This window comes from Macrobrachium rosenbergii, chromosome 40 (assembly GCF_040412425.1).
Source record: "Macrobrachium rosenbergii isolate ZJJX-2024 chromosome 40, ASM4041242v1, whole genome shotgun sequence".
Classification (NCBI taxonomy): domain Eukaryota; kingdom Metazoa; phylum Arthropoda; class Malacostraca; order Decapoda; family Palaemonidae; genus Macrobrachium; species Macrobrachium rosenbergii.
In genome coordinates this window covers 5,333,051-5,348,126 of record NC_089780.1, presented here as the reverse complement: position 1 = coordinate 5,348,126, position 15,076 = coordinate 5,333,051, and the positions used below count along the sequence as shown (strand labels likewise).

Genomic DNA, 15,076 nt, shown 5'->3' with positions numbered 1-15,076 from the left:
TTCTTACTCTTGTGGACTTCAAAAGATTGTCACCCTCATGATTAGTCCTACAGAGCTATGCTTGACTCAATTCAAATGCATAAATTTCCTGAACCTGTTGCATGAAAAGATATTAGTGATCTCATTAAGTCTTTTGAGACTTCTAAAATGAGACAATCCCAGTGCACTCTCCTGGAACTTGGACGTCATTTTAAAGTGGCTGTCGAGCTCCTCCTTTGAACTTCTACATTCAGCCTCTTTTTAAGTCTCTCACAAAGAACATTCTCTTCCTAGTAGCTCTGGCTACTGTGAGACAAGTACAATAAGAATTCCAAGTGATCGACAATAAAGTTGATTTAATTAACACAGTATGCTTTCTCTTTGGTTATTGGTGCCGATAAACTGCTTACCAACACTAATAAACCGCTTACCGGCGCCAAAAATCTGGTTAACGACATCGCTAGCTAAGCGCCACAACACCAAAACGGTGTTAACTGATGCCACCAGTAAGCAGGGACTTTCTGTATTTGGTTGCTGTTGCCTCCTGTTGCCAGGTGTCGCCTCCTGTTACCAGCTGTCGCTGCCTGTTACCAGCTGTCCCCTCCTGTTGCCCTCTGGTGGATGAAGAGTTTGAATCAGAGGACCTGTGGTTTGATCGGTGTTTGCTGGAGCATTGTGCTTGGCTGTATCCTCATTTAGTTGAAGAAAGAGGCCACATAGAGAATAGGTCTCGCTTGTCTTCGAGTATTTCAGTGCCCTTTAAGTATCTAGAGAAGAGAACCCAAGCTTTTTTCTTCAATTAGAGCTGATTTCTAAAAATCGTGCTTAACAGGCTCTTGTCACCTCCCTTTAGGTCTGCTTGGTCTTGTCTTTTGGTTTTTTATGAAGTCATGGAGCTCTGCCTCTTGTGATGCAGGTGTTTAATCAGTGCTTAAACTGTCTTTGTTAGAAAGTTAGGTTTCTTTTCTCTTTCCTGTAAGGAAACAAACTTGAGACTGACAGGTGCTTTAGACATGCTGGAAGAGAGTTTCAGTTTAGATTGTTGAAGTTTTTATCTTTTACCAAACTTTTGCTCAGTATATTGCCTCTTCTTTGTGTCAGCTTAGAGAGGTTGAGGCTACAGCTTAGTGTATTTTTGGCACCAGTTCAGGAAAAGTTTAATGAGAATTTAGAACAGGTTTTTGAAACCAGCTGGAGTTAGCGTTGGTGCAAGAGTGTTAGTTTTTAACTCATTTTTGATGCTGCAGGCTAATGTTGTCATGCTTATACTAACTCTTTAGAAGAAGTTAGAACACTTATGCTCCTGTCTGTAGTAAAGGCTTATGCTGCACAGGTTAAGGCAGTAAGGGAGGATATGTTGGTACAAATCTTGTTTTATACCTTTTGGGGATAAGTTCAGCTCTCAGGTTGTGGTAGATGGCCAATTGCTAGCCGCCCGGCATGCTTGGAGAGACTTAGGAGCAGAACCTTATGTAGTGGAGGTCATGAAGGAGTCCTTTTAGGGTACCCTCCACTGGTTTAGTCTTCTATAGATGTTCTTCTGTCTCCTCCAGCAGAAGTCTCTTTCTTAAGTTGGAGGTTGTAAATTAGAGGGAATGAAATGAACCAGGCAGTAATTCACTGGGATTTTACTGCTGACTTTTTCCTGGCTCCAAAGCAACTGGAGATTGGTGGCCATTGTTGGACACATTGAGACTGAGTAACTTTACGTGTCTGTCCCCATGCTTTTTGGATTTTCCAGCATGGTTTAAATGACTTTCCAAAAGAACGATCAAATGTTTTGGTGGACGTGCAGGAGACATTTTTCTCATACCAGTACATCCTCAGTCACACAGGTTCCTTTGAGGTGTATTCACAAAGGATGTATTGCTGTTCAAGGCACATTGTTTGGGCTCGTGTACAGCACCTCTATAAGTATTCACAGGGAATTTGTTGCCCATTCTGGGTGGTGTCAACTTAGTCAACTGTTCAAGAAATCTTTTCTTTGCTCACTGGTTCTAAATTGGCCAACTCTGTCAACAGTATTCCAAAGGCCAGAATGCATCTGTTGCTTCACCTGGCTCAGTCTCTGTGCATTATGATTTTCAGTCGACTTTCCTAACTCCTCATTCTTATCTAGTGATGTGGGGATGATACTTGTAATTTGCAGGCTTGTCTGTCAGAAGACGAATAGGCACTTGCTGCTCGAAGAATTTTAGCCCTGAAGGAAGCTTACTGGGTGGTAAGGGCTTTGTTAGGAAGCATGGCCTCACTGGGGATTTGATCAGAATAATCAGGTTCAATTACAGTATAGTCTCAGCATATGAGATTACGACTTACAGCTAATGTTCATTAAATTTGTAAGTAATCCAAGACTGTCATTGTCGCCAGGTTCTGTAGGAGGGACTCTGTAACCAAGAGTGGACCATTTTATTCTTAAACCTACGTCAAGGTTTTGTTTTTTCCCCTCTCTCATGTAACATGATACAAAGAATTTTGACTAGTGTCGTTACACTTACAGTACATACAACGTAGGTTGGTCAACACTACGCCTGGTAAAACTTACTAGATGTCAGGGCAGTGGGAAGACTATCGAAGATGCCTAGCATGTTTATCCCTGGTCAAAAAACAAAGTCATAGTGGAAAGTTTGCTTCTTTGAATGAAATGAACAACATGGCATTGGTTTGATAATTTGTTCTGTGGAAGGACTGTTTTTGGCAATTGGGGATTCAGAAAGAACAAAACTACTGTACCTAGAGAGTGGCCATTGCATCCGCAAGTTCAGTAGTTGCTGTGGGATTAGAGGAGCACTCAAATGTAGACTTATTAGCATGCAGATGAACAGGAACAACCAGTCGATTATTACTCCTTTGAGGGCCATCAGGCTTGAGCAATGGATGTGTTTCTTCAAGTTTGCCCTGATTCAGACTCATAGGCCTTCCCCTTCTATCTCCTCTAAGGAAGTATTGAGCAAATTTCCTGACAGTGAGGCCCCATATTCAAGCGGGGATGCACCACGAGAGTTTAGCTAAAGTGTTAGTTTAAAACCCTCTAAAAACACTTAGAACTGCCCATTTTGATAGTTTAAACACAAGAAAAACCCTGTAAAAATGCTTATACCTGAGTATTTTAATAGTTTTATCACAAAAAGTGCATTTATTCAAGGAAAATTATATGAAAATACAGTAATTATTTTATATTTCTCAGGAAAAATACAGCGCCTGGGGTTTTTCCGTGAATAGTGGGTAGATATGTTCCACAGAGAAACCAGCGAATGCATGAGCCAGTGAATCATGAGAACGCGAATACGGGGTGTTTACTGTAGAGCCTTAGTAGCCTCATAGTTTTCAAACTTTCTAGCTCTCCCGGTAGATGTCTCCCTTTTTCTTCTGTTAAGGGAAAATTGACTGAAACTACAGAATTGCATGCACTTCCACTGACTTATGCATCTCACACTAACCGTTTGGAGGTATCATGTGTCCTATCCTTAATGAAGTGGAAAGCAGCCATGTCCTTGTGTCAGAAGCAGCAGTTTATGTATTGCTCAGGGTGCCGCTCTAGAGGAATTTTCAGCATGTGGAACCTTGTAGACATCAAAGTTTCTCTGCTTTCTAATGTATAGTAAGACTTTTCACTGTCTACATTCAAGGTTACCATTCCATACTTTCCTCGGTATTGCGTCATGTGCTATTAGATCTGGCTGATGATCAGCACCGTAAGGTTTTGAGATTAGTTGAGATTGAAGCTCTTTCAACTCAGTAACAGACTCTCTCTAGGATTTAGATGCAGGTCTAAATTTTATCTGCAGATTCTTTTTAGCCTCTGGAATGAGTTCCAATTAATTATTTATTATGAAACCTCCTTTTATTTAGTGCTATTTGCAGTTAAAAGAGTAAATTTATTGCAAGCACTCTCCTTAAGGCTGTTGAAAAAGGAATGCTATTTTATCTTTTTGCCTTAGAGCTGAGAATGTTGTTAAGGCTAAGTTTTTCAGAGAACTGTAAGAATTTCAATTCGACTTCTTTATTGGGAAAGAAGAGGAAACACTTCTCTGTCCTGTTGGGGCAATTACAACCTACTTAGATAGGTTAAGCCTGGAAGAGGCAGTTATCCTTTTATTTTGTGATTTTAGAAACCTAGAACATCTTTGTCAAAGGTTAAGCCTGGAGGAGGCAAAGTTAACTTTTTGTTTTGTAGTTTTAGAAAATCTAGTGTTTTGTTTTAGAAAACCTAGAATGTTTTTGCCAAAGATTAAGCCTGGAAGAGGCAAAGTTAACCTTTTGTTTTGTGGTTTTAAAAACCTAGAATGCCTTTGTCAAAGAACATGAGGTTCTCTGTGACGCTTTTGATTAGGCTAGTGTATGGGAACTAGCTCCATAGCTTTTACCGTTATTGAAGGTAAATATTCATGATGTGAGAACGGTTGCAGTGTTATTTAGTGTTTGACAGTTTGTTGCTTGAGGATGTGATTAATGCAGCACAGTAGAAGTACAGTTTGGTAATGCCTGCTCACTATCTTAAGTATGCAGAATTTTGTTTGAAAACAGTAAAGCCCCAGTCGGCTACGAGTAGCAGGTGGTCTTTTCTTGAACCGAAAAAAGAGCAATCCTTTTAGGCTCTATGTTTTAAATCCTGGGTTTTAATATTTTGGGGAGCATGAAGGAACAAATATTATATAGGAGCGTACCTTTATATCATAAAGGTATTTATTTTTAGTGACTGTTGTTTTATAGGGCTTTTGGACCCAGGCACAGTGGCTCCCTCACACCATTTTTGCTTAATTTTGGCTGAATTGAAGCGGTTTTCTCCGCAAGGCTGCTTTTCGCTGCACACATATGAGAGCCTTGCTCCCTGAATGCAATACAGCTCCTGGCGGCAGTAAGATCCAGAAAGGATTCCAGATCAGGTAAGAATGTTGTGGGTTTCATGCAAGAAACTTTTAGCTCGATTGGCTGAGCGGATTTTGTTGGCTGCACTACCCACCATCCTCTTCTGAGTGTGGAAATCAGCTAACTTTAACAGGAGGTAAGATTCATCCCAAATAATATAAATTTTCATAAATTTATTATTTGGATACCTTCCTACTGTTAAAGTACACCCCACCCAGCCTCCCCACAAGGAGAATTAAAGGAGAATTCTGACGAGCTAAAACATTCGAAGCACACCTGGTGGAAAACAGGTGTATTAGGCAGTCATCCGGGCAGCCATTTGATCTTTTGTTTGAATGCCAACTTGCCTGTTGGCATGGAGATATAAGCTAATTTTAACAGTAAGTAAGTACTGTATCCAAATAAATTTTATGAAAATGTATATTTTCATATGTATGTAAATTTTGGAAGTTTTCTTTGCATGTTAATGGCCTTGTAGGATCATTCAAAATGTGTTAATTTTTAATGATGATGGTGTACTGTGAGAGCAATTGCTTGAGTATCATGTTTATTGCTGTAGTTAAAGTGTTTACAGCTATAGACACTATTGCTAAGATAGCTAGTTTTTATTTTTTAAATATAATTTTAACGATGCCTGTTTATGTATCTTTTTTTTTCTAGAACAAAGTTTCCCAACTAAAGTTTGTTTTCTACAGTCCTGTTGTATTAAGATTACACATGTAAAATGCTTCTAATCTTAATTTGTCTCTAGTGTGGTAATTAATTGTTGTCACATTACTCTTCAAAGTTTTTTGTAGAAAGTGAAGTAGCAGTCACAGTCATGTGGTCAGGTGGACCTCCGTGTCAGTATGACTATTCCCCTGTCCCCTTGCATGAACCTGATGAGCTCCTTAGAATACGAGACATGGAGGCCTATTATTCCATCTTGGAAGATCGCATGTATGTTTTACTCGTTTAAAATGTTTTTTTAAATGGATTCTTTTCAGTCTGCACTTGCTTTCATGCTTTGTGTGTGTGTGTGCGCAGTTGGCTTTGCTCACTGTTGCTTATATTTTGGGATGTAAATGTTTTTTATGAAACTGAATTGTTTCAAAATACCATAATTTTTTGCGATAGTGTCCGACAAACAATTTTTTTAATTAGCTTTTGAGTAGTGATTACATGCCACTGTATGGTATCAGGTTTTCGGTCTATAGTTCATCAGGTAATAAATATAGTAATGCACCATTTGCAGTTGGTATGGTACAACAATGAATTCTTGAGGATTTCCTTGCACTTGTTAGAGTTTTGGTGTATTTTTATGTACTGGAATTGTAATTTTAAATGGAGAATCCCTATTTAAAATGACAATTCCTTATTTTTATGAGGCAGATGCTTTTGTTGTGAAAATTCATTTATTGTGTTTATTGTAATTACAGTACTGTTCATTATTAAGTGCTTAGCATTTGAAGCCAGTCATGCTTTTTGCTGATCCACCACGGTTTGGAATATTTGTTTCATATAAGCATCTTACCAAGTAATTACATAGCTAACGTTTCTAACTTGCGCAGCAACTTTTTAAAAAATTCACGGTAGCGCTTCTCTCTGTTTTGTGTAGGTGACAGGCCCCACCCACTATTGGGGAACAGGGGAAACAACCTGGCAAGTAAGCTCAATTTGTTTCTACCGGCCCTGGTACATACATCGGCACAGCGCTATTTGCAGCAGCTTTTTTTTTTTTTTTGTTTTTCAGTTGTCTTTGCAGATTTTGGTGAGGTACAATTACAGTAGTGCACTGACATAATGGGACCGTGGTATATCACACTTCCAGATATATCGGTATGAAATGGGAATATCACTTTGAGGGTTTTTGTCTGTGGATCGAGCACTGAACTGTTTTTTCAAGTCGGACGGCAAAAGGAATGCTGGGAGTTTGAGTGCAGGAGAAAATGCATCACCCACGCATGAGTACATGGTTATGCTTATAGTACAATGTAACTTCACTTTATAACACTACTGTATACTGTCTTGCAGTTTATATTAACCTGTTAAGCATCCTTTATGAGAGACGTTGCCACTCCCGTATCATCACATTTTCTAGCTCGCAGAGCAGCCATTTGGTCTTTGCTAATTTTTATTCTTATTTATGTGTTCTTATTTACAATGATATTGATTTTTGTGTAGAGATATTAGGATAATAAATAATGTAGAATAAGAAAAGATGAAAGAATTTATTTTCCATTTTTACATCCTAAAGATTATAAGCATAAAATATAAAAGGGATAAATTGATTCTTTTGAATGCCGTTCCCTGAAACATGGAGCCAGTATATTAACGAATTGTTTCATTTCATTTTTATTTGTGTCATATCATTTTAGTGTACTTGATATTGTAGGCAAACTTTCTATATATCAATCTAGAAAGTGGATGGAAAATCTGTTTGTTACTGCTACAACATGCTCCGTGACTGTCATAAAAAAAAAACATTCGAAAAAAATCTCCACAGGGTTTCCCTTATCCTGAACACTAAACTTCACACTGTTGGGTGAACAAAAAGTAAAGGGAACTCCACGGGGTTTCCCTTATCCTGAACAAAAAGTTCATGGAATCCACAGCAGAGAGAGAGAGAGAAAGTAATTTTTGTGCTGATTAAGGAAAAGGCACTGTTATTTCTGTCTGTCTTAGTAGTCATCATTATTCTCTGCAATGAGTACAGGCAGTCCCCTGTTAACAGTGGGCTCGGTTAACGTCGATCCGGTTTTAGGGCTCTTGTTTAGCGATGAAAATCGGCAATTTTCGGCGCCAAAAATCGCTGAGTTCCACTTATCGGCGCTGATAATTGGGTATTGGCACCAATGCATACCTAACAGAGGCATTGATAACCGAAAATCAGTGCTTTTCGTCGTCGATAAGCCCTGAAAATAGTTGAAAAAGTGCCGTAAATTGCCGATTTTTGTTACTGGCGATTTTCGGTTATCATCACACCCTCAGAACGGGACCCCGCCGATAACTGGGGATTGTCTGTAGTGATAATATCGCTTCAGGGAGAAAGATTTTTCTTTTGCTTTAGATCGCTCATTATGGGGGATAAATGGGATCAAACAAAAAGAAATCAGTTGGTTATCAATGAACACCAGAAGCATAGCAGGAGGTGGTAATTGTCCTCTTGTCAGACTGTCTTTCCCTTACAAAAAAAATTTTCCATTTACTGCTAATTTAGCTCATGTGTTACCAACCGATATTCCAAGAATTTGTATGAGAGGGAAGAGCATTGCAGAATTTTTTTTACCAAATTCAGTTGCACACCAGCCTTGAAAGAGGTAGGCTGTTACTCCACTGAAGGCAGTGTGATATGGGATGCGGCGACCAAGATATGCCATTGGTGATACTTAACAGGTTAATAATACTGTAAGGCTTTTATATTACTTTACGGGTACTGTTTGTTTATGTAAGTATACTTCATAGCAAAAAGGAAAAAACATCTAACTAGATTAGTTGTCACACTTCTGTAAGACATGTAATTTGTATTAAAGATTTATTTAATATGTATTAAACATTTTATAGATATGTTGCTGTGTTTACATTAATATTAATATTGTAAAATTAGTAAATCATTTATATAAGTACTTTAGGGGTGTATAGACATTTATTTAAGAGTAACAGTTTTGGGAGAGTAATGTAAAATAACTTTTGGTTTTTTGGGATGATGGTTTGGGGTGTATTATTATTGGAAATATTAAATTGTTGTAGTATGATAATTTAAAATATATTTTTGTTTGAACTGATAAATTAGGCAGTGAACTGTTAAAATAAGCAGTTACAGGCAGTCCTCTGTTATCGGCGGGGTTCCATTCCGACAGTGTGACAATAAGCGAAAATCTGCAATTTTTGGTGCTTATCGGTGCCGATGACCGGGTATCAGCACCAATAACTGGAGATCGGCACCTCTCTTAGGTATGTATCAGCGCCAATACCCGATTATTGGCACCGATAAGTGGAAATCGGCGAATTTTGGCGCCGAAAATTGCTGATTTTCATCGCTAGACAAGCCCCATAAAACCGGATCGCCAATAACCGAGCCCGCTGATAACCGGGGACTGCCTGTATAAGTGTTTCACCGTAGTTTAAGGGGTATAGGATGTAAATATATTTGTTCTTTATAACAAAAACATGCATTCACGTACGTATACAACGATATATCAGTTTCTTTTATCGCGGTGTAGGCTCAGACGCTTTAATCCATTATCTCGGAGAGCTACTGTACTTTGTTTTGGTAGCCAGCAAGCTTTTGATAGTTTATTATAATTTTTTGAGTAGTTCCCTAGATTTTTGCTGAATTATGTCTGATTTTAGCAGTTCGAGTATTTGCTATTGCAGTGAAGGCTGTAAAACTAGGCTGGCAGAAGGTTGTTATGATATGTATACAATCTGTAGTAGATGGAGGGGGCAAGAGTGCAATATTGAGAAAACCTTTAATGAGTGTTCCTCATGGTTTAGTAAGCAACGGAAAATTCTGAAGTCTCACTTAGACAAATTAGAGAGAGAGAGAGAGAGAGGAAGAGAAAAGCAGCTTCTAGAGCCGAGAGACGTTCCCTTAGTGTAGAAGCTACACCTAAACCTAGTTCACAGGATAGTCCTGTTGCTCTTCCTGCTACTGTACTCCTACCCCTACTGCTTCTCTTATTTCTTGCCGTCCTACTATTTAACCTCCTACTCCCATGCCTGGCTCCCTTGCTTTCAACCCTGATGCCATCGCCAGTCTCAAATCCAGGTTTGACAAGAACATTAACCTGGTAGTAAGAACAGTGGCAGAGTTAGGAGAGTCACATAAAGTGATAATGGATAAAGTGTTTTTGGAGAAAGTCAAGAGTGAGAGTGCAGTGCAAGTGGAGGAGGTGGGTATCCGTCCCACCGGTTCTCCTAGACTAAGGTCTCTGTCCTGCTCCCTTGAACCTGAGAGAAGACATACCAAAGTCCATGGGAGGCCGGTGGGGTTTGCCACGGTTAGTCACCCCCTCAGCCGCTACTGTTGCACAGTCCCAGGTGTCGGCAGATAGCCATTGAAAAGGCGTCTTTGGAGGTGCATCAATTATCTTCAAGCTCTTCCGATGACTAAGGCGCGGACAGAAGGCGCCACAAATGGTACCTAGACTCTTCCTGACCATGTAAGCGCCCTTCCCAGGATGTTGGTTGTTGTCCAGATCCACTTCCCATTAAGCCATATAAGAAGTCTAGTACCAGTCCCCAGCCTTCTTGTAGTTACACTGTGGACCTTCTGTTCTTGTCACTGTCATCAAAATCCACTTTTGTCTACATGGGACAGTCCAGAGGCCTTCTCACCTGAGAGCCCTCACCTGGCTCCTAGGCGTGCTATGACGACTCACAAGCACCCGACGTCTGCTGCCAAACAATGCCACTTCCTGAGTGCCAGGTGCCAGCTCCTGAGAACCTGGCATCCACTACCTGCCAGTCATCACCTCTTCAGTCTGCTCAGAGACCATGGTCTTCTTTGCCTTTGCCTTTGGATCATGATGAGCCGACTTTGGCTCCTATGAAGTGGCAGTTAGCCCAAATCATGGACTTGTTAAAGGAAGCTCCCTCCAACCCCAAGACTTCTCAGGACGCTATCCTGTCCCCGGTCTCCTCAGAAGAGGAAGAGGTCAACCAAGAACCTGTGCCTTCTTCGGCTTATGCCGCTTTGTTGCAGTATCTTTTGGCAAATTTTCCCACCTTTTTCGCCCCAGCTGGCCCGCTTTCACATGCTTCGACCTTTCTGATGAGGAGTCAACCGGATGAAAGGACAGGACTCCCCAAGATGGTATTAATTTATTCTCTAGGAAGTTCTTCAAGGAGATGGGAGACTGGCTTTCAGCCAAAAGGGAGCAAGGCAGAGCGTTTTTTGCTTTTCCTCCCTCTCGCTTAATATGCAGGAGGTACTTAACTTACGTGACTGGTGAAACACCTTCTTGGGCAGTTGCTGCCTCTTCCCAAGCGGACTTCTCTGGTCTCATCAACTCTTCTCTCCATTCTGCGTTCTCGCCGGCAAAGATAATGTTTTCTTCTGCAGAACTAGACCATTTAGTTAAAGACATCTAGGTTTTTGAAGTTCTTAGTATTTTGGACTGGACAGTGGGTGCTCTGGCTAAGAAAATAGAGGACTACCAGGATCTAGCTGGACATATCTCCTCAGGCTGGCTCGGAATTTTGTCCTGTGCCGACAAAGTCATTAGAGATGGCTCTCTAGAGCTTTCCGCTCTATTTACCTTTGGTGTATTAAGGAAAAGAGAGCTCTGGTGCTCTTTTACTTTTAAGGGAGTCACCCAGACTCAGGAGTTGGCCCTGTTGTTCTCACCTCTGGACCAGCGGCACCTCTTCCCTCAGGACGCAATGAAGGGAATTGCGTCAAATCTACAGAAAAGAATCTACACACGATTTGTTGGCCCAGTCGTCTAAGCTTCCCAAGGATTCGTCTGCCTTTCAAACCAGGACTTCCTCATCCCTCCAGCAGCAGCCCTTTCGTGGAGGTAGACGTAGACCATAGTTCAGGACCTGTGCAAATGTCCAATTCACAGCCAAGTCCATTAAGAAGAGCTCGGCCAAGACAGTGCCTAAATAGTGAGAAGGAAGTCCTTCATGCACCCGTAGGAGCCAGGCTACTAGAGTTTTGGGAAAAGTAGCTGATAAGAGGAGCAAAGCCTTGGATTGCCAGAGTTTTGAAGGAGGGCTACGTTATCTTGCTCCTGGAGAACCCACCATTAGTCACTTCTCCCATCACATTGACAGCATACTTGATAGGCTAGGAGAGACATTTGGCCCTTCTGGAGGAAGTTTCCTCTCTCATCCAGAAGAGGGCCATATAGGAAGTCGAGAACACCAGCAAAGAGGGGTACTACAATAGACTTTGTGGTACCGAAAGCATCAGGGGACTGGAGACCAGTCCTCGATGTAAGTGCCCTCAGTCATTTTGTCCTGGAGACAGAATTCAAAATGGAGACAAGCCATTCAGTCCTTTCATCCATTCACCAGGGCAACTGGATGATAACCTTAGACACGCAGGACGCATACTTCCACATTCTGATTTCATCCAGCTTCCAGGAAATATCAAAGGTTCATCTTTCAGGACAAGGTATATCAGTTTCGGGCTCTTTGTTTCAGCTTTTCTACGTCCCCTCAAGTATTTACTCGAGTCCTCATTCCTCTCTTGAAATGGCTCCACTTTATTGGGGATCAATGTCAGCCTTTATCTGGACAATTGGCTACTTCAGTCCCTGTTGAAGGAAAAGTGAATGAAGGACTTACACAAGATTCTTCTTACCAAGGAACTGGGCCTTCTTATCATTCTCCAAAAGTCCCAGTTGAACCTATCGAAAGAGATCCTCTATTTGGGGATGACTCTGAACTCAGATTTTTTTGGCATTTCCATCTTCCAAGAGAATTTCCAGCTGCCTCCAGACCGTCCAGAGTTTTCTAGTCCTTTCGTCTTGCCCGGCTCAGCAGTGGATGAGCCTACTGGGGACTCTGGCATCCATAGAGATGTTTGTCAGATTAGGCAGACTCCACATGAGAGTTCTCCAGTTCTTCCTGAAGGCCAACTGGGACAGGAAAACACAGCCAGACACTCGTGTTCCCAATCACCTCGGAGATCATATTGGACCTGTAGTAGTGGCTGTCAGAAGAAAGACTGTCAAAAGGGAAGTCCCTTCAATCTCTGAGCCCCGACCTAGACTTTTATTCAGATGCCTTGGACATAGGCTGGGGAGCCCTACTGGGGAATCAGAAGGTATCCAGTACATGGACCCCAGATGTGAGAGAAATGAAGGCAGTTCATCTAAGCCTTCAGTGTTTTTTGACCATGTCCACAACGAACAGTAGTGGTACATACGGACAATACCACAGCCTTAGCATATATCAGAAAACAAGGCAGTACCCATTCCTTTTCTCTTTGCTAGGCAGCAAGAGAGCTACTCCTGTGGCCAGAACAGACTCGAGTGTCTCTGGTCACCCAATTTATCTAGGGGAAGTTAAATGTTATGGCAGACGAGATGAGCCATCGGAAGCAGATCCTTCCCACTGAATGGACCCTGGATCCCCTAGTTTGTCTGGTTCTTTGGGAACTGTGGGGCAGGCCAACGATAGACCTGTTTGCCGTCTCCAAGAACCATTGCCTTCCTCCATTTTGCTCACCAGCCCAGATCTTTTTGCATGGGCAACATATGCCATGCTGCAAGATTAGTCCAGTCTGGATCCGTACGCTTTTCCACCCTTCAGCATGGTCAGGGAGGTGTTAAACAGGTTTCGGTCACATCACAACGCAACTGTGACACTCATATCCCCATTTTGGCCCCTGAGGGAATGGTTCCCGGACCTTCTTCGACTATTGGTAGATTACCCGAGACTCCTTCCCCAAAAACAGGCAAAAATCTTCTAGCCTCATCTACCAGGCCAAGTGGGCAATCTTCTGTCGTTGGTGCCACAACCACAATGTCTCTTCTTCTGAGACCTCTGTAACTCAGATTGCTGATTTCCTTCTTTATCTGAGGAACTCTAGGAATTTGTCTTCTTTCACCATTAAAGGGTATCGAGCTGTGCCTAGCTCAGTTTTTAAACATAGAGGCCTGGATCTTTCGTCGAACTCGGATTTTAACGGCCTGTTAAAGTCCTTTGAGACAACAAAACAGAGGAAGGACAATCTGGTCTCCTGGGATCTGGATGTAGTCCTGAAGTGGCTGATGAGTCCAGCTTTTGAATCCCTTCATTCTGCTTCCTTTAGGAATCTCACATGCAAGACACTCTTCCTCTTTGCTTTAGCTATAGCTGAATGCATTAGTGAAATTCAAGCCATTGATAAAAGGGTAGGTTTTTCTGCAGGTTGTGTAGTTTGCTCCTTCACCTTAGGTTTTTTGGCCAAGAACGAGGACTCGTCCTAGCCCTGGCCTCGTTCATTTACCATTAAGAATTTAGTGGACATTCTCGGTAATGAGGAAGAAGAGAGAGAACTTCATCCAGTCAGAGCTCTTAGGTAATATCGGAATAGGACAGAAAAAATCTGGGGTCCATCCAGTAACCTCTGGTGTTCGGTTAAGAACCCATCTCTTCCTCTGTCTAAGAATGCCTTGTCGTTCTTCCCGAGGGATTTGATTCCAGAAGCACATTCACAGATCCAGGAGGATGTTTTACGAAATTTTAAAGTGAAAGCTCATGGTATCAGAGCAATGTTGACCTCTTTGGCTTTCAGGCATAACATGCCCCTGACTTCCATTATTCAGTCAACCCACTGGAAGTGCAGGCACTTCTACTTTTGTCTCTCACTATTTGAAGGAAGTGGAAACAGTGTTTGATGATTGCAGTACCTTGGGACAGTTATTGGTGGCTGACATGGTATTGGGTGAGGAAGTACAGCATAGGAAGCACTCTTTTTCTCCTGCCATCTCTTTTCCTTGGTGTAGGGTTTTTGAGTTTTGGGGAACCTGGGGGTACAATGTACCTGGAGTATCCACCAGTTTTAGTGGAGAGATTGTGGTGTTTTTTTAAGTGCTTTCAGAACAGGTGACAGCGTTGTCGTTTTTTTTTTAAATTTTGGTACTGCGCCCAGGGCAAGGGCACTTTTCGTATGCTTTGCTAGTGATCATGCCTTTCCTCTGCTGCAAAGCTCCCACTAAGTAAAGGTGACCCACGGCTCAACAGCCACACCGCTATGGGTTAAGATGAGCACCAACCAGAGGCAGTATTCATCTGTGGTAGCTCTCTTACCAGGTAAGGAAACAACAAGCTTTGCACTCAGTGCTGGCAAATGTTATATTTCAAGGTCATTTCCATGCCTTAATGTTTTGGAGTAGAATATGTCCATGTATCCCACCTCCATTCAATGTGGGATTTTGCTATGTAATTAATTGGTAAGTTTCTTATATGAAAATGACATTTTCATAATAAAATGAAGTTTTATATATACTAACCAAGTAATTACAGAATCAGAGCCCACCCTCCTCCCCTCTTATGGACATAAGGGCACAAACAAATTGAGCTTTCCTGCAAGGTTGTTTCCCGTGTTCCCCGATAGTGGGCGAGGCCTGTCACCTACACTAAACAGAAAGAAGCGCTACCATGAATTTTTTAAAAAGTTACCGCACAAGTTAGAAACATTAGCTATGTAATTACTTGATAAGTATATATAAAACTTAATTTTATTATGAAAACATCATTTTCATATTTGGTTTACTATCTTTAGTGTGAACAGTTGGTCCTATCAGTC

General features: G+C 41.5%; 1 protein-coding gene across 8 annotated transcripts in view; it reads left to right on the top strand.

Annotated features, from left to right (window-relative positions):
• PICK1 (protein interacting with PRKCA 1) overlaps positions 1 to 15,076 on the top strand; it is a 159,352-nt gene that overhangs the window by 18,378 nt on the left and 125,898 nt on the right. For 2 of the 8 annotated variants that reach the window (XM_067082967.1, XM_067082962.1), the window contains exon 2: positions 5,636 to 5,787. The exons of 4 other annotated variants lie outside the window; for them this stretch is intronic. In XM_067082967.1, coding sequence (XP_066939068.1) covers positions 5,669 to 5,787 — 119 coding nt within the window. In that variant the 5' untranslated portion in view covers positions 5,636 to 5,668. The remainder of the gene's footprint in view (positions 1 to 5,635; positions 5,788 to 15,076) is intronic. 2 more of the 8 variants (XM_067082968.1, XM_067082964.1) reach the window with 1 other exon arrangement.